Source organism: Chlamydotis macqueenii, chromosome 1, assembly GCF_036417535.1.
Source record: "Chlamydotis macqueenii isolate bChlMac1 chromosome 1, bChlMac1.mat, whole genome shotgun sequence".
In the NCBI taxonomy this organism is placed as follows: Eukaryota; Metazoa; Chordata; class Aves; order Otidiformes; family Otididae; genus Chlamydotis; species Chlamydotis macqueenii.
In genome coordinates this window covers 156991315-157010977 of record NC_141556.1, presented here as the reverse complement: position 1 = coordinate 157010977, position 19663 = coordinate 156991315, and the positions used below count along the sequence as shown (strand labels likewise).

At 42.5% G+C, this 19663-nt stretch overlaps 1 protein-coding gene across 7 annotated transcripts; it reads left to right on the top strand.

Annotated features, from left to right (window-relative positions):
* Positions 1–11836: 11836 nt before the first annotated feature.
* TEX30 (testis expressed 30) lies at positions 11837–18660 on the top strand. Of its 7 annotated transcripts, XM_086741286.1 has the most exons (8): positions 11842–11868; positions 12648–12784; positions 13686–13916; positions 15360–15411; positions 16904–16981; positions 17061–17109; positions 17541–17661; positions 18295–18420. In XM_086741286.1, exons 2-7 carry the CDS (start codon positions 12749–12751, stop codon positions 17656–17658), a joined length of 564 nt encoding a protein of 187 aa, XP_086597412.1. In that variant the 5' UTR covers positions 11842–11868; positions 12648–12748; the 3' UTR covers positions 17659–17661; positions 18295–18420. The 7 variants fall into 7 exon arrangements, with proteins under 7 accessions (XP_086597384.1, XP_086597367.1, XP_086597412.1 ...); XM_086741268.1 differs by having other exon boundaries at positions 16904–17109; positions 18295–18437; XM_086741251.1 differs by lacking the exon at positions 17541–17661 and having other exon boundaries at positions 16904–17109; positions 18295–18660.
* Positions 18661–19663: the final 1003 nt, after the last annotated feature.

The window sequence follows — 19663 nt, the reverse complement described above, 5'->3', positions numbered from 1 at the left end:
CACTGATCTTACAGCACCTGAATGCTGAAATTGAGGAGGACACTGCCGCCGACACGTGCAGCCGTGCCCAGATGCAGGCGTTTTCCGAGGTTTCCTGTAAGCCCCGCGGCACGCATGAGGATGTGCTGCCCTCACCTCCGCAGCATGAGCCACACACGTTCTACCTAAGCCACACACCAGATGCCTTTCATAAATGTGGTGTCCCTTGCACAAAGACTTATTTATTTATATATGGCTGACTGATTGATCCCAAAGGACCGGGATGTCAGGGACATATTCAGTGCGTGTTTCTGCCCTGTAGATATGCCTTCCTTCATTACCCTAAGTGCTGGTGTTTACCTGCGCAGCACGGGGTTCAGTTTAGGCTTCAAACCCTACCCCACAAATGGACAAAACAGTTCAAGCTGAGCTCCATGCTGCAACGTTTTACTGGCTTGATGTGACCAGCCTAGAAGTGTTTTTGACGGGCTTATCTGAAATGAGGGCACTGCAGACATATGTCAGGCTCTTCTCACAGCACCGCTGCTCTTTCTCTTCCGACGGGTGTTTTGACAGGGATTTCTGCTGTCCGGGGGAATATCTGGAGAAGAATTTTCTGAAGGGAGTAGCTGACTGGCAAGGGACCAAGCTGCTCTCAAAGCTGCGAGATTTTTCACAGGATGCCAGAGGGGGCACCGAAATCAGCAAGATCACAGGTTTTCCAGGCATGGATTCCCAGTCACCCTACGTGTAACTATTAACACAAGCATTACTTCAGAGTGAACTAACTCTACCCACTCCCCTTGCAGAGACGTGACATGAGGCTCCTGCAAGATTTAATACTATTTAAGCTTTCAAAAAAGGGCTTTAACAAGGCTTATATGATGAGTTGATACTAGGCCTTCCAGAGGGAAGTTTATTTCATCCTGAAGGCCTAATATTAATTAACTTGAAAGCAACTCTGGTGTAAGAAAGAAAAAAAAACAAGTGCTGTTTTACATGAGCATAAGCATATCTGCATATTTTTGTGGGTATTCCCTTGTGCTGGTATTTGAAAATGCACCCCATGATGTTTCTAGCCATAGATTAAATGGTACAAATATAAATATGAGAAGAACTGAGAGGTTTTTTTATGCTATATTTTATCGTCTACAATAAGCATGACATTAGCACTGCAAATGAGGAATGGGAAACTCCAAGACTCTGAATGTAGCCCACCCATGTGTATGTATTGCAAGTGTCCATCTGTACCCACAGTGCACAGAACAAAAGGTGTTACCAGTGATCCCTGTAGTACCTTGAGGCTCAAGACTGGACCAGGAACAGGTTGGCTTAAGACTGGAACAGGTTGGCCAGAAAGGTGGTGGATGCCCCATCCCTGGAAACATTCAAGACCAGGTTGAACGGGGCTTGGAGCAACCTGATCTGGTTGTAGATGTCCCTGCTCCTTGCAAGGGGGTTGGACTGGATGACCTTTAAAGGTCCCTTCCAACCCAAACCATTCTATGATTCTAAGACTGGCTTTAAGCAGCTCTTGTGGCTTGGAAAATCGTTTTATCAATTGCCTGCAGGTGAGTTAAAAGACCTGCTGTCATATAAACGGTGTAATAAAAGTACACGTCTCTTCCAAAGATGCGATCTTATTTTCACAGTTGCTTTGGGGCTGGGGAAAGTAAACTGAAAAATAGAAGACCTTTTTTATTAATATTTCTGTCATTCTCTTTCCTTGCTTTTCTCAGCAGTGTCTTACCATCTCTAAGATGCAGAAGAAGGAAGCTTATGCTTACTATGCTCCTGCAGTTCTAGCTAAGACAGGAACTCAGTAGGCTCCAGAAGGACCACGTACTTCAGCACGCAGAGCCAGCAATAGGCCATCCATATGGATGAACACCTAACTTGGAGCATATATTAGCTTTACCTGCACAGCCACCACTTTGGTGCTCCAAGTTAGTGCTCCTGCTGCTGAACCAATATCCCCTGGTAAGTGCAGGTACAGCGTAGGCCAAGCTGCCTGCAGTCAGTTTGAGAAACCGTTAACAAAAGCAACATGTGACTGCTGACTGTTCAACTACCAGCTATCCAGTTTCACCATCGTGGCAAAAATTTTGGCCATCAGTTTCTTTGAGACATATCTGAGGGATGACAATGTGGCATTTCTGACCACTGTGCTACCCTAAAATGTGGAGGTGGGTCTGCAAGAGTCGAAGATGGTAGAGTTGTAGTAAACAAACTCTTCTCTACAATCCTCTGCTGAACGAAGTCATAAAGAGAACAGAGAGGACAGATAGTCAGCCCAGGAAGCAGACGGCCCCAGAATGGCATGTAACATCCTCCAACTTCTTCTTGATGGATTCACCTGTAGTTACCTGAGAGCCCTACCCGGTTACAAGTCAGCAAAGTCTGCTCAGGCCAAGACACTTGGGATGCTCACAAACTGCAGAAAATTTGCTTGTGAGGCCAAAAGAAAGGAGAAATGTTCTTGGGAGTAGTTACATAAACACGGTAAGTGCAGTTCAGTACGAAGCATTATGAGACAGCATTCAGTATTTTACAGGCAAGCCCTGGGACGTGGACTTTGCCCATAAAAGCTTTGTCACATGAACATTAACATAAATATGCACTAACCTGCACCACGTGTGTGCAAATAAAAAACCAAACAATTCATTTCAAAAGATGCAACATAGTTGGTTGCACACTTCCCCTAAGCAGAGGGGGAGAGGACAACCATCTGATACTAATGATATTCTTTAATACAGGTGTAAGCTCACTGGGACTGAGTGTGCTGAAGGGATTAAACAGATTACCTAGTGTGTTTGTAATGGCGCAGCCTCCTCCTTCTCCTGTTTGGGGCCATGTCACCGCAAACACAATGACTGCTGCCATAATGTGGTCCTAAAAGTTCTCAACAGCTACCACAGCAAATGTCACAGAACATTGCAGTGGCAGGGACAAGCCTAGATGACATAGCTGACTTCCAATTCTCTCATTTCTATGGTCCTAGGACAATGCCATATGACTCACAAGATACTTAGCTGCAGTGATATCAAAGCAACTACTGAAATACATTTCTGCTGGATCTCCTTCCTTCCATGGGATCCCACTGACAAATAGTGAAATAAAGATTTAAAGAATTTTAATAGATTAATGCATTGATGCAAAATTGATGCAAAACTATTAGAATCATAGAATGGTTTGGGTTGGAAGGGACCTTTAAAGGTCATCTAGTCCAACCCTCCTGCAAGAAGCAGGGACATCTCCAACTAGATCAGGTTGCTCAGATTCCTGTCCAACCTGGCCTTGAATGCTTCCAGGGATTCTTCCTACTCTTATTTGATAAATCAACTGACCAATCTCACCAATCAACTGAACTTGCCTCCTTCTACGCTGATACAAATTCATACCTGACATCTGGTTTAGACAGGGTACAGACCACATGAAGGCCTATAACCTCAGCTCAGCATTTAGAGAAGGCCAAGAGCTCAAAGTGAACCGAGCATCCAAGAGAATGAGAAGTTAATAAACACAGTTGGCCACCTAAGACTGATTTGGCCACAGCACAACACTGGGCTAAATAATCTGATCTTGATCCATACTGAGGGCTGATAGATCTCCCTTAATCTGGAAGGGATTAATTTTCTTAAGGATCAAAATTATAAATGCACTGCCCAGAAACCCTGCAGTCATCCCTTTGGGGAAAAAAAATAATAAAAAAAAACAAAAACAAACAAAAAAAAAACCACCAAAACAAAAAACCACACAAAACCAAACCCCAAAAAAAACCCCACAGGGAACAAATATTCCCTTTGGAGCATGTAAAATTGCTGCTTTCAGTCCTTCCAATTAAACCATGAAACAAATAGCACCATGAATTCCATCTTGCAGATGATCTTTCCCTAGGTCCCCTTTTCACCACCCCTTTCATTAGCTCTGCCCCTGTCCATCACGCTATTAAGCACGAGGCCAAAACCTCGCTGTGTGCACCCTGGCATGGGGATGATGCAGTTTGCCAAGCCTGTCTTCTCCTGACTTTATCACCAACTTGCCTCTTGACTCCAGGGGTGGTGTGCCTGATGTCATTGCTCAGACATCCTCAGTCTGATTTGCTGCCATTGGCAAAGACCTACGCATTCCCTATGGAAACAACTCCTCCAGCTTCTGAGTGTAATGTTACTATCCTTAGCATTTTCCCAGAAGGCTAAAGTGCAATGAGCTTTTTTTTTTTTTTTTGTGGTTGTTTTTCAGCTAACAGGATTAATTGTGGAACGGACATGTGAGAGACCTGTGATCTTAGATCCAATCTCCAAAGTAAACGACTGGGCTTTCCTTGCTAAAGTGACCAGGTGATCAAGGCAAGGCTGCATGTCTCAAAGTTCAAAGGTTAAAACTGGGATGACCAGTCCCACATAAATAAAAGTCATGTGATGCTACAGGGTCTTTGAAGTACTCACCGTGGATGAAGTCCTGTGCTTCATCTTTCTTCTAAACTTACTCGTGTCATAGAATCTATTGATTGACAAGCGCTGAGGAAAAGAAGCGCCAAACATGTCTGGGGCTAAAAGCTGTCACGTGGACTCCAGTAATTTGTTGCCCCTGCAGCATTTCATGGAAGATTTTCCACTTGGCACTTGCAAAAGGAAGGCAGATTTTGTGACACGCAACCCATAACTTCAAGCGGAGGTCAGGATACCTGACATGGTTAACTTCACATAGCGAGGAGCTCAGAAGAAATAGGTCAGGACACATTCAATGCTGTATCAGATAAGCTTTTATGGGGCTCAGCTTTACTTAAAATCTGGATTTTAAGTGAGCCACATGCACAATGTGAGTGTTACTACCTGCACCATTCCCAAATCTTCTCCTCTAGCCTATCAAAGTCTTTGGAATGGCTATAAGAGCCATTCCTGTAGAATTTTATAACAGCTTTGATCCATTAATTTCAGCTGAGTTCCAGCTGACTGACCCCAGCGTGAGAAAAAAAAAAAAAAACCAAAACAGCACAGTCAGAGCAGGTTCTTCAGCCTTATTCAAAAGTATTCTAGGTCTGGTCACCATATAATATTCCATCTTCTATGCATGTCTTTCATAAATTTTGCAACCAAAACTACAGAGCACAAATAGGTGGGGTAGAAATCAGTGCCACCATGCTTAACCATTGCTTTTCAGGTAGCTATCAAAGATGTGAAGCACACTTGCAAGAACCGAGGTGACAGTAAGGCTGATCAGGATTGGAAGCTCCTGAACCACATTGTTTGTGGCTGGCCTTTTCATGGGAGGGAGGACGTGGAAAAGAAAGGAGGGTGAATGTAAGGCAGCTGAGATGGAAAAAATATAGTATACAGAGACAGAAAGTGGGGAGTTTCTGCTCAGTTGAGAGAGTAAGGCTACAAGGACGCAGGAAAAGGGTAACGGAAAGGCTTTTCAGCAAGTGATGCAGCTGGGAACACAGCAGGGCTGTACAGCAGGACATTGTCTCTCTACAGTTGCTTTCTCCTGTGCTCAGCGGAGCAGGTCTTGTAAATAAAGAGGTATGGGTCAAAGATACTTGACTCCAAGACAAACGTCCTCTCTCTAGATATTCTTAGATTGGTTTTAGATATGGCATTAAATGCGAGACTTCAGGAATGCCCACCTACTTGGATTACCAAGTGCAGTAAGATGCTAACGCCTGAAAGCACTGATGTGTGGAGCACATGCACCAACACGAATTCACTAGTTTGCTGAGCTTTGCATGACACCAGGAAGATTTAAAATAGCTGGCAATAGCCACGTAAGCATTGCCCCACCTAAGACTCACAGAGCACAGTCCTTTCATATTTCTGAACTGTCCTTTCGACGTGCTGTGACCTAGAAGAGTAGTACCAGTACTATTAGAAATTCTGCCTGGGGCATCCTAGCCACATCTGTCAGTTTTCAGACATTGACAGACTTGTTTCCTTGCTTGCTAACACTTCCAATGTGCATGTGTGTATGTATGAGTATGGATATTTACATCCTAAAGTATATAGCTGGCAGCAAACATAGATTCATGACAGTATGTGAGTTAAAAGAGGAAAATAAGGAGAAGCCAATAATTAGACCTTTCAGTTTTACTTCAGTTCCTAGGCACTATTAAGCAAATACACATTTTTTGTGTACACTGAAATCTACTTAAAGATGAACAGTATCCAGAATGGATTTGCTAGTTTGCATCAAACCAAATTATTTTGCCTCCTACCCCAGCATAGCAGATTTTGTGAACAGTACTAGATGTTGGCTTTACTAAATTGTGCCACTGCTTCTTTCTATCAGACTAGAGAATCATAACATAAATTAAACTTCCAACAGCACACATGCAAAGCCAGAAACCACTTCTCAGTGATGCGAGAGATATTCTATTGGAACAGAATAATAAATCAAAGAGAGTTCCACATGGTCCTTTCTGGAATTATGTTTAGAAATATCTTGGGTTAGAGAGTAGATAATATCCTTCTTAAACGTATAGGTAATGTGAGGCTGAGAAGGACCGCTTGAATACTTTGGAGAACGAGGTTAGAAGGTAAACATCTGCATAAATGAAAAAAATGACCTGGAGAAATTATAACTGAGGAAGTATGATGGATAACTGCAGAGCATCAGAGTTACTCTGCAGTCGCCCATGCTTTGTTAACAGAGCACAAATAAACAAGGGGCTTCATTTTCTAATTTGTGAGAATGTGTGAGTTAAATGTAAAGAGAGATGCAATGTCATTTTCCGCATCTTAGAATGAATTAGTTTATTAATGGAAGTGAAAATGGCCTAGGAGCTTGCAATGAGATGCAAAATGTACCAAGTTTCCATATTTAGGGGCTGTAACACGATGTTTATAACTATAAATAGCAATAATCTCCAGATAAGTAACTCACTTGCATGACTGATGACATGACTGCAGAGCGTATCAGTTTTTTGGACTGAGAATTAAATGTTAAAGAGTCTCAGATCTTAACACCACGTTCACAATAAAGGTAATCCTAGCAGTGGCAAGAATGTTCTTTATCATCCCTGACCGCGCTAATCTTTCGAATAAGCAACAGACAGAAACAGAGTGAAACTTCAGAGCGAAAACATACACGGAATTGAGTTCAGCATTCAAAGACTGTACAAACATGCCAAAATTATTAATTCTTCCCCTGCAGCAGTGGATGCAGACAAGTTTGTTCCAGTGGCTCCTGTCCAGGTCAGCTCACTGTCAGCCAAGTGAAGAGAACAGCCAGAGCCACCTCCTCCTGCCATCCCAGTGCATCCCAGCACACGAACGAATTGTAACAGCTGCCCACTGGAAAACAAAGTGGTTGCATTTATCAAGAACAATGAGGGAATACAAAATGCCTAACAAAGACCCTGAGAAATATATAGCATCCAAAAGTTGCCATCCAGAAGCACGCGTTATGATGACACTTTCCTTAATTAAAGTAAGGACCTTCCATTTAGCACCATAATCACAAAGCCAGAAATGTTCCCAAAGAGTCTCGTGCAGTTGAAAAGGGAGTGAAAGTTTTCATGCATTGCACATTTGTTACTGGACGTTACCCATGCTCCCAGAATTTCTGACCAATATAATGCTACAGAAGACACCAGTTCTATGTATACATCATAGTTTCATAAAAATTAGTATCTAACAAGCACACATTACAGTAAGTGTGTTACTGATATATTACAGTACGAATAGGCTAATTCATGACAGATGGATTGTTATAAATGTCAAATGAACAAATCACCTAAAAATACATTTTATCAGCCTGAATTACAGAATTACCACTCACAGAAACAGTTTCAGTTTGGTTTGGGTAATTCACCTTCTGACTAGCCTAAGGTCCCAAGGGAAGTTACAGCCAAGACAGTTTCTGACCTTGCTGGTGGACGATGTCCATATCTGCAGAATGTGAGCATCTGGCTTGCTCCTTCACTCTTCCTGGAGACAGGTTGTCCAGCTCATCGTAAAGACATGGGGATTTACACACACCACTCTAAAATCCTGTATTTTTCTGCACATTATAGTGGTTCTGCTTATCGCCCGCCCATCACTTCCTCCTTCACAGAGGACCTCAAGATATTTTCAGATCCTCCAGAAGTATGACAAAAGTTAAAAATTAGTCAGTATTATGGATATCCCTACTTTTTAACTCAGGAAACTATACTGGCTAATCAAATAATAGCTTGGTGATCACTTTCAGAAAATTAGTAAAGCTGATTTTGATACCTGTGCACACAGTATGTGCACGTGTTGCTGCGTATACACATCCTCAGGAAAAGAAAAAATGAAGGGTCTTGGTCAAAAGTAAAGTTTCTAATTTAAGTGAGAGTTGAACTTTTAAAACAAATACATACATCTCCAGCCTAAAACAAAAAAAAAATAATTTTGATGGTCTTTTATTAAGAAGTTTGAGAAAATAAAGAAATGGTTTGCTTCTGATTCCCACATGTCCTTCAGCCTTTAGCTATTTCGCACTCAAATACAGAAAAAAAAAATCTGTATTATTTTATACTTTTATAATTATTTTTATACATTTTTTGAAACAAATCTATTCTGATGCAAAGTTAGTGGGAAAGATCATCTCTGTTGTTCCTGTTGCATATAAATCTAAGTCCCTGGTATAAAATGCTGTATTTATAATCCAAGGAAAAGAAGAGATGATTGTCTGATATGGTACTGAAGGTTAACAGGTCCCAAGTTTAGATTGGGGATAATGTCATTCTGTGATAAACAGCCATTGTTTCTTCAAACCCAGCTGCCTTTGGCATATCAAACCTGTCAGAGGTGCTTACAGCAGTATATAGGTTATTATAACAGACAACATATATTCTTATTGACACATCTCGAATCACATACCTTTCATAATTTTCATATTTGATGATAAATTTAGATTATTATGCATGATATATTGCTTTCAGAATAAACTTCTATTTCCAGGAATGATGCAAGGTTAAAGTTATAAAATGATGCCATGCATCCAAGAAACTATAATTTAAAAAAAAAATTTAATGAAATACATTAATTCAGAAGTTCAGAAAATATTTATAATGAGTATTTTTAAAGATGAGAGTGTAAACTTAGACCCTTAATTCATATTTAAGCACATAAAGAAAAGTATTATGATTTCCAATGACTGTTGACAGTGAATACTTCTGGATTTAAGAAGCATATTTGAAAATCAAACAGAATCTACTTAAATGTCCCCCTAGAACCACAGAAACCTTTTGAGTAGCTAGATCTGAGCGTTGCCTTATGTTGCAAAATTAAAAAACAATTCCTTCACATTTAAATCAACAGATTTCATTACATATGCAGAAATTTGTAAAACCAGGATTTATCCATCATAAAAAATACAGCCACGGGTTGGAATCCATTATATATATTTATATCTAGAGTTCCTAGCCTTTAACATATTAGCAATACTTGGGCCACTATAAAGGACCCCTATCTTCCAGAAGGAAAGATATTATAGGAAAAGCGAGGCAAAACCAGACTGGTCTGACCCCCATGGACCAGACAATTAAAGAACAGCAGAGCCTCTCCTTCCTCCACACACTCATTCACGTTGCTCAGGACTCTGCTGGGTATTAGCTAGTCTACCTTGAATGCTGTGCTTATGCAGAGAGGAGTTTTAACTATTGAAAGGACACTGGGGCTAAGAAAATGAACAGACAGAATAGGAAGCAGACTGGTAGGAACTCACGGTATGAAGAAAGCATATGGAAAATGATTTTCTAGTTACAAAGGGTTACACGTGGATAGATTTAATAGGATGCATGTTCCACAAGGACTGCTCTGGAAACAGCATGGGAATAACCAAAAGCAGGTGGACTGGAGAGGGAAGGAAAATTTAAAAATAGAGAATGGAAAAATTAAACCAAGAAAAAAGCAAAGCACACACAAAAAATATAAACTAAACCAGAGCACATAAGCATCCATTAAGTACAAGAAAGAAAGCAATGGAGAAGAAAAAATGAGAAAATTAATATGAAGTTTTCCTTAACTTTCTCTTCTTTCTTGCATTCCTTTGTTCTGAATTAAGGTTGAGGCTGAGGTTGTAACTGCTTTGGGATAAGAAATCTTCTTTTGCTAAGTATCTCATTTATAAAGGCTTCATTGGTGTTAAGTATTAATCAGAACAGTCTGATCTCCCGCACGATAAGTTAATCTGGCATTACTCCAAAGCATTTTCTTTTGCCTAGTCTGCTGCACTCCCCGAATATGAGCTATGGCTCAAGGAGCTGCTACCTCAACACCATCTGCAATTCAGCTCCCAGTGAAAGGCACACAACCCACACCAGCTGCGCTGGTGCCTTTCACTCGGCTTTATGCTTCCGCAGCTCGCTTTATCCTGAGCTTTTTTAGGCAAGGCAGAAATTTAGACAAATAAAGCTGTTGTCTTTTTCAGACTGATTACAGCTGAACTTCTCCACTTCTGCCCTTAACACTTGCATTTTACGATAATCATGCCTGGGCTCTGGCAGTCCTCAGACAGCAGGGGTGGTCACTGAGACAGGGGGTCCGTCTGAGCTGCCCTGCCAGGTTCACTCCTCAGAGGGCTGCAGTATTTGGATCCCAGCATTTGACAATACGCAGCTGGAATAGTGATAGTGAGACACCCAAAGCGCAAGCCAGAGCATGCTTATTTTCCAGCAGGTGAACATAGGAAAAACAAATTTCCACTTGGTGATGACACTGTCGATCAGCGAAATAATAGGGTATCCTAATTTATATGAATTTTATACACTGATAACGGAAGAAAACTGACTAAATCCATATCACTAGATCTCGGACTAAATACCTTGCCACAGAGGATTTTTATATTTTTTTTTTTACATATCTGTGAAATTCCAAATATATAAATACCGCAAGCACTGTTGTAGAATACTGGTGCTGTCTTCCATCAGTTTAAGGCTGTGTTTTGAACACACTACTGAACGCACTAGGTTTTTTTATTGTACGATAGAGCACAGCCCAGGGGACAGCTCTATGTTGGTACCTAAAGTATGAGCCATGCAGTCTCTCTCTCCTGTTTGGGAACGTTCCTGTTTGGAACGTAGCTCCAGTGTGTCGACAGCTGCCAGAAATATGGCCTGATGTCGCTCCGGACACCTAACTCTCAGTAAGGATCATATCTGTACTCCTTGAAGCCTGTGAGAACCGGACTTTCCAAGCAATTCCTAAATCACTGGCTTTATTTTTCTCTGAGTTATCACTAGTAGTCTGTGTTTTTCATGTATAGGTGAATAAAAACTATTCATAGGGAGTGGTGTGAACTCTCCAAACTGCATAACTCAGACTTAATTAATTCAGCAACTAAACAATCGTTATTTTTTAAATTCTCTCTAGTTAATATGACTATTTACAATACTTTACTTCTTGATATGTCAACAGCTTTTAAAAATACAGTTACTAGTACCTGACGCCCACACAACGGGCACTTAACCAGGTCGGTGGGAACAAACTGGTAACTCAAGCCCCCCAGTAAGCTGCCCCAAGTGCTGTGCTTTCTCTCCCGGCCTAGTTCGGAGCTGCCTCCCTGCCAGGAGGCACTGCTAGAGTCTCCCCATACGGCCCAACCTAATCCCCCATTCAAAATTCCCTCCAGTGCAGTCCCTGGGCCGCTGCTGGTACCGGTACTGGCACGCCCTGCCCCCGAACCCCGCCTCCTCTCGCACCCCGCTGTGCCGCAGCCGCCGCCCTCCGCCATTATCGCCCCCCAGGGGCCCCGAGCGCGGGCCGGCTGCCTAGACCCGCCCTGCGGGGCGGGGCCTCGCACTCCTGTAGGCCAATCAAGCACGGCGACCGCCAGACACCCGGGGCGGCTCTCTCAAGGGGCGGAGGCCTGTCAGTCGCGTGACGTCACGGGCCCGGGAGCGGCATGAGCGGGCAGGTAGAGGTATGGCCGCCATTGCTCTCACAGGCGCAGGTTGAGCTCAGCTCTTCATGTGCCGCCCGCGGAGGGGCCCGGCCGTTAAGGGTGGCTCTCCTCGGCCGCGGCCTGGCGGGCCCGGGCGGACCGTGGGGTCACCAGGCCTGAGGGCGGCCCTAGGCTGCTCTAGAGGGGCCGCAGGGCTTGGTCTGACCCGGCAGCTGCGGCTGACGGCGGGGCAACCGCCTGCAGGGCCCGTGTGCCTCCTTCGCCTTAGGATGTGTGAGGTCCTGCGGGTTGTGGCACCTGCTGTTCCCCTCTGAGGAGCCCCTGGAGCTGGGAAAGGGGGACGGGGGCGGGGGCAGGGCCCTGCCTTGCCAGGAGGGGTGTAGATGTGTCTGTAGGCCAGCTGAGCCCCGTCTGGCCTGGTGTCTTCACTGAGCAACGGCCCGGTAATCGGGAAGCAGCGACTCTGGCTGTTCAGCTGCCTGCCCCTCTCTGTGTGTACACAGGCGGGGCTGCTGTCCTCTGCCTGGTAGCCTCCACCCATCACCGCTGGGCAGAGGCTGCAGAGGTGGCAGCTCTGTGAGGCCACCGACAACCTCCTCCTTCCCTGCGCAGTGCTTCTGTAGGACCACTGCCCAGGAGAGCCTTCAGAAGGCAGCGGTGGCATGAAATCGTGCTTCATCCCGGCCCCGAGGTGTTTTCCTTTGTGCTTTCAGAAGCTGCAGCATGTACAGGAGCACATGTGCTGTCCCGTCCCCTTTCATTCAGCAGAATATCAGCTGGTCTTGTGTCTCATTCAGCTCCTCCTCTCATTCAGTCTGCCACGACTGGAGGCCTTCTGCCAGCCTGAAGCTGTGCTGTTTCTCTGCTTGTCCTTGGGGAAAGTTCAGTCTTTGACTGTATGCAGGCTGCCGCTCCACGGAGTGGTTACCACTGGGTAATTTGGAAATATTTGCTCGACTGTGTTTTCATGTCTTGTATTTTGTGGTTTAGGCTGCTAGTTAGGGAGTAAGTGCCTTGCTTATCTTAGAATATCAATTATACAAATATATGGAATATGTATCTTGTGACATCTGCCACCAGTTACTGTTGAACACCTAATGAAAAAAGTAATTCCTGTGGTTTTTTTCTTTTAGTTGCATGCAATATCTAAGACTAGTGTCTTTTAATCCATTTTTCATAATACTCTTTTTTGGCTTTTTTCACCTCTGTAATGAAGCTTGTACTTGGCTCCCACAGCTACAGCATTAAATAGTTGCTGCCAGCATGGAGTTCTCTTAATCCTATATACTCCATATGGCTCTGCAGACCCGAAGTAATTTCGTTGCAATAAATGTTTAGAGCCTTCCTTAAATCCTTTGTTTAATGATGTCTATGAGAGATAGGAGATAAAAATACTTTTTCCACTATAGGAAGCTGTAATTATAGAAGAGTTAATATTTGCTATTTATTTTTAAGTCTTACAGAAGAGTTAATTTTTCTTATTATGAATAAGAAGACTTGAATATTCAGTCAGCTCTCGAATAGCTAGATATAGATATATAGAGAAGGTAAGAAGCATTTCAGTTTATGCCTTGAAGCATCCTTTGAGGCTAGGGATGCTTCATTTTCTAATGGGGATAATACACTGTGGAGTGGTAAGGTGACTTGCCCATGATTGCATGGGAAATCTTTGAGCCAGAGGTAGAGTTACTCATTTAGTACTCTTAAACAGGAAAAAGTGGACTTGCAGTGTTGGTTTCTTTCTTAGTTGTCTGATTTTTCTTCATAATGTATAGACTGGGAACATGCTTTCTTTTTTTAAAAAAAAATCACATTGTATTTTGTTTCATTTCTAGGTTAAAGTGAAAATACCTTTTGGAAACAAATATCTTGATGCTGTCTTTTCTGTCCCAGAGAAGAAGCCAACATATGGAGTAATTCTTACCCATGGAGCTGGAGGAGATATGAATTTCCCCCAGTTAGTGTCTTTGGCAGCCTGTCTTGCATCCTGCGGAATTCTGTGCCTGCGGTTTACTTGTAAAGGCCTTAACATTGCTTATAGGACTAAGGCCTTCAAAACAGTTGTGGTAAGAAGTGATCAAATTCTGCCAAAGTTTAGATGCATGGATGTTGTCTTCTGGGTTTCTTAAATTATGACCAGAAATTAGTCAAGCAGCAGTGGGAAAATGAGAAGCGATGGTTAGCTAAATGACGCGCTGTGAACAGAAACAGCAGGAGCAATTTTCATATGGGCAGTAGCTGGAACAGCTGCAGCAAGTGTGTGAATTTGAGTTCAGGAAGAGAAAGAAAAGCATAAGAAAAGGATGTGAAGAAAGCAAGAGTGTTTTGTGGGGGGAAAAAAATGGAAGTATTTAGGATGGAAACGAGGTAGGTGTTCTGGGAGGGCTCAGTGAGGGGAAGGCGATTAAGGGATACAATTTTGAGAGAGGTTTTGAGAGGAAAGAAGCTGACCTGGGAATTGTGCTGGGTGTCTGAGGGTTGGCAGCTGGGAGAGCAAGACTTTGGGGAAAGAGTAACAGTCACAGGAGGACTTGAAAGAAAAGAGATTGGGAGTAGCATCTGAGAGCCCTAAAACCTAAGTGGTCTTTGATTTCAAAATAATTTTTAACTCTTATATGCTTGTGTTTCTCTCTTTCTGCTGCTGCTACATTATTTAAGATGTTCTTATGTACCTACGTTTTGTTAAAATGAGCAACCTTTTGGTGTAATAGTATCAGCTTAGAGTATCTTCCTGTTCTGGAGCACGTAGAAAGGAGTGGGAATTTTCTCCTGTTTATCTAGCTCCTTTTACTGGGGCGTGGGAAGGTAACTTGAGTGCTTTGCATTAAGCACCAGACACTTTTATAGGGGAACAGAGTCCAGTTCTTAAGGAATTAATTTGTATGATGTCATTGTGATGATATGTACATTAATTTGAAGTTAACCTTTGCCAGCTTTAATGTGGATCTGTTCTCCATCCCTTTTTGAAACAGCATAATGTTGTTAGGGAGTTTATATTAATACAGTGCTGTGTAAAGGGTATTTAAAGGCCTCTGCTAAGATAGCATCTGATCAGTTATCTGCTAAAAACTGAAAAATTAGTTGCTGAATTTTATCTTTTCTGTCAGACAAAACTGATTATGTCGTAAACTTTTCATTGGAAAAACGTGACCTCAGTGACATTAACTTATTTTGCCTTTTGATGGGCTCAGAGTGTGAATGTGGTCTGTTACTATTGATACACAGTAATAATTTATGTTTGGGTAACTTGATAGGGCACCTGATATTTTAGAGTTGCTGAGACCTAACATGAATTTGCGTATGTTTATTATGTAGTTGCTGCTAAATGCTGTGAAATCATTTGTGTGGAAAAAACAAGAGAGCAACTTCTATGTATCTGTTCTTTGTTTAATCCACAGTGCTGAGTGAGCTTCCCATTTTGTGTTTAGTAGCTACAAACAAAAAAATCCCCAGCCTCTCAGCTGTCTTAATTCTGACTTATAATGTTTCTCTTTATTTTATTTCTTTAGGAATACTTAAAGCTTTCTGATGACTATAAACTTCTGGGTGTCTTCCTTGCAGGTATTGTTTTTATTATCTATAATTTTCTCTCTTATACTGCCTCTAATGATAGCAATCTGTAATTACTCCATTTTTGAAGTCTGTGTCCCACTGTGGTACGAAGTGAATGAACTGATGCAGATGACAGGTTTCAGTCTGAGGTGGGCACTAAAAGCTTGCTGTCTAACATGGGAACCAGCTGAATCAACTCCCATAGTCAGTATTACCTAGGCAGAGCAATTCAGCTCTCTGCTGGCAGCTGAATGCTCTGTAACCTTCGTTAATTGATTCACAGTCCACTGACTGCCATGGGAACACAGGTGCCAAGCCCACTCACAGATCTGCATTCAGATGTCTTAACCTGGAGCCGAACGCTACCAGCCCTGTAGCTGGTGGCTGTGTGGGGCGAGCGTGTAGCTCAGCTCTCTTGTGGCTGCTTCTTGGGTTGCAAATGAGAACATCCAGCCTGCAGCTTTCACCGGATTCTCTTGGGAGCATGGCTGTCTAGACCTGTTCACCCTTCTGACGCCAAAGAGCTCGCTCCAGAAGGAAGAAGGAAAGAGCAATAGACCGTGTTTTCCAAGTACTTTGGGAGAAAACTTCCTTGTCGCTTATAAGTGACCGGGCATGAGTTCTCTGATAATCCATGTGTACTTTTTAACTGCGGGTCTTGAAGAATTCTGGTTACTGGTAAATGGAAAACTGTTTTCCCAAAGAAAGTTTTGGTAGATGAAACCTAGTGGCAGATAGAAAATCAGTTCAGTTATGTGACAAAGGGAAGTGGGTGGGTGTGATTAGGAATAACTTGATACGGGAAACCCTGAACGTTCTCTGACTAAGCGAAACCAAATCTGTGCTGATGCAAGTTAATCCCACTGGAATCAGCCACTTCTAACACTCAATTACAGAGCATTGTCAGCTCATACGCCTCTTCTTTGAGGAGTTATTTTGATATCCCCTTGCTGTTACTGACTGACCTCATGCTACAAGTGCACGCTTTGTTTTTTTGCCTTTATACTTCTAGGCTGAAGTTCGAGGTGTATATAAACAATGGCTGGATTTGCTTTGGGAGCAAGGAGCGTAAAATTTTGGTTTTAATTTGAGCAGATTACAGTTGCATGGAAGAAAAAAGATTCAAGATAATAGCATTGCTATCTGGAATTTCAAGGGTCTGGAGCATGGGACCTATCCCGCCCTTCCCCCTGCCCCCAGGATGGGCTGTTGTTCCTTCCAGTATGCAGTATCACAAAGGATCCCTCTCAATTTGTTGTCTTTTTTAGAAAAAATAAGGATGTGAAATCATAATATAACCAGACAAATATTTTGGCAGACAATGTTGAAATCAGGGTTAATATTTTTCACAGAGCAAAGGAATAAAAGCATCCCTAGCATTTTGTACTACTGCTATGCTGAAATACTCAGTTGGACTGTTTTTAGGAGTTGTCTACTTGAACAGAATATGGATGAGGTGACAGCAGATGCTTTTTTTCCTTTATTTTAACATGGGAAAAAGGCCGTTCCATGGGCTCACGAGCTGCTGCCTCTGTGATACGTCAGCTTAGCCAGGAGGGTGACGATGACTTCATTCAAGGTCTAGTATGTTTGTCTTACCCATTGCATCGACCAAAACTTCAGTCCAAGCTCCGAGATGAAGATTTATTATTTATCAGGTGTCCGGTGCTGTTTGTCTCAGGATCAGCAGATGAGATGTGTGAAAAAGTGAGTACCCCTGTAAATCCTGCTATGAAGGGGCAGCATGGAGGAACGGGAATGAGTCTGAGTGACGTCTGTACCCGTATACACAGCTGTGACTTTGATCAACAGCCTCCTCTATATATATCTTCTGAAGGAAGCCCCTCGGTTGGAAACTTCATCAGACATAAGGAAACCCGGGGGTGCTTGCTTTTGCCGCTTAAAACTTCTGGATCATGCTTGATCGTCCACTTGGGCCCCACAACTTAGGGCCACTGAAATACTGCTGATTTAAATGTTTTGTCTTTTTTAAACAGGATTGTACAAATTAAAAGTGGCCTATGAAAGAAGTGAGTTTATTTGCTATTCTGTTTTAACAATTTCAGGTTACAAAATTTAAACACTGTGGTGTGCTACCGATTTCACATTTATCACATTTTCATGACAAATTCTTCTAGGAAAGCAGTTCTACCCACAAGTCAGACTTCTGTGGTAGAACGTGGTATTTTCGTAGAGCTGAAGAACAGGTGTGCAGAGATGAGAATAGAGTGGTTTTCTGCCTTGTTTTCTTGCTAATAGGTACTTGTTGTTCTTGATCAGTTCAGCTTGAATTTGGGAGTGTGTGCAACTGACATTTCCCATGCTTGGACGGTTTCTAAGGAGTCATAATTCTTTCATGAAGAGTTGTCCCTGAAATGTTGGTTAGCAGCCAGCAGATCCTTGGAGTGCCCTCCTAATGGGGAAAGCTTTAAGGCTTTCTGAGCTGGTTCTTAGATCTGTTTGCTGAGAAAGTTGAACAGCGTCAAAGCCAGTTGGTCTCTAGGGAATTATATTGATACCCTGCCACTGTAGACAAATCTGACTCAACAAGTTTTGTCATTTTACTGCTAGTACTACTTTCTAGCAGTAAAAGCAGATTCCTTTGCTGGTGTGGGGAAAGAGCCTTTACAGGGTTGTGACCTTTGCAGTTTTTGAAGTTCTGATTTTCTGCTATTCTGTGTTTGAGTGAGGGGGAACCTTTGAGCAAATTCCATTACTGAATAGAGGATCATCACATCTTTTCTATCAAGGTGTTTTTAATTAACATGCAGATTCATTTTGTTTTTAAGAGCTGCCTATTACATGTTGCACAGGCAAAGCAAGAGACATCTAGGAGTTACGTAGTTCGTAGCAGCCAATTCTTTAACTTTCTCATTCTTATTTTCTCTGTAGCAATTGCTTGAAGGTGTGGCAAGCAGAATGAAAGCCCCTAAAAAAATCCATTGGATTGACAAAGCAAACCATGGGATGGCAGTCAAAGGACGAGCAACAGAGGATGTCATGGAAGAAATAAATGCCCAAGTTTTTTCTTGGCTTAGAGAGAATATTGAGCTGGAGCACAAATGATTTGCACTGTTAAAGCAGTATGTTCATTTAGCTTTTCCTAAATGCAGCAAATTAGAGTTTGTTATTTTTGAGATGCGTATTTATTTTAAAACATATTTTTGGAGGTGTAAGTGTAAATGCAAATAAAACTTTTTTTGTATGAATGAAAAAAATATGCAACACAATAAAGAACTTTTTAAAGGACAGAAAATTTACAAACATTTAATGTCATGGTAGCATTCTTTTCTGTGTTTCTATGCAAATAACTATACAACACTTAGTAATGCAGAACACTAAGTAAATGCTTTTGACTAATATTTGAAGTTATATACTGGAAAAAAAAAATATTTTGATAGCAAATCTTTAGGTGCATTTCATTTCTGAGTATATTACTGATGCTGTACTTGTTTGAAATGAAAATGTGCTGATCTGTAGAATTCTGCGAGCCCACCTCTGAGGCTGGTGAGCGCGGGTTGTAGTAATTGCTTGGCACTGTAGGAACAGCTTTGGTGCTGTATCCTGGCACTCCAATGTGCTTCCAAACCAGTCATGCAGGAAGAGGAACCTCTCATCATTTACCAAGTCACTATCCTAAGGAGACAGGTTCTCAGTTTTTGTGGGGAGGAAGACGTAATGCAGGCGTGGTTGTGCATCAGGAGCAAAGAATGTGGGTCACCATTCTGAAGAGTCACCCTCCAGCAACTTCCCCTGTGTAAAAGACTGGTCACAGAGGCCTTTGGAGAGATGGGCATGGAAGACTATTAAATAAAAACTGATAAAAGACAAAGTATGTTCACAGTGGTGGAGGAACGCCTGGAGGAGGAAGCAGGTACGACATGTTGCACAAGACTACTTCTGTCAGGAGGGCTCAGAAGAGGCAGAGGGGGTCTGGACCTCATTACCCCTTAGCAGGAGGAACTCGGGTCTTCAGCTGAGCTCTGATGTTGCAGAGTGGAAAAAACCCTTTATGGGCCATGAGTAACGTGTTGGTGTAGCCAAAGGTTATAGCAATATATTAATTGCTTTCAGTCATCAGCCAAGTGCCAGCTGAATGCTGACAGCTGAGATGAAATGGCTGGCTGGTCCTGAGAAAAGCATCTTGGTGGTGTCTCCTGAGATGGTGGTCTCATCTCGGCAGCCATGAGTTCTCTAAAACCTGCACTGGTCATTCTGCATCTTTACGGCTTGCAGCTTGCTGCTGCAGTGTGACCAGCTG

What these genes read in the sequence shown, in the direction of transcription:
- TEX30 (XM_086741233.1), top strand. Translation starts at nt 12,749, where the DNA reads ATGCAGGCTGCCGCTCCACGGAGTGGTTACCACTGG. An exon ending in CACGGAGTGGTTACCACTGG is followed by an intron (nt 12,785 to 13,685) that starts GTAATTTGGAAA and finishes TTTCATTTCTAG; the next exon opens with GTTAAAGTGAAAATACCTTT. An exon ending in AGGCCTTCAAAACAGTTGTG is followed by an intron (nt 13,917 to 15,359) that starts GTAAGAAGTGAT and finishes TTATTTCTTTAG; the next exon opens with GAATACTTAAAGCTTTCTGA.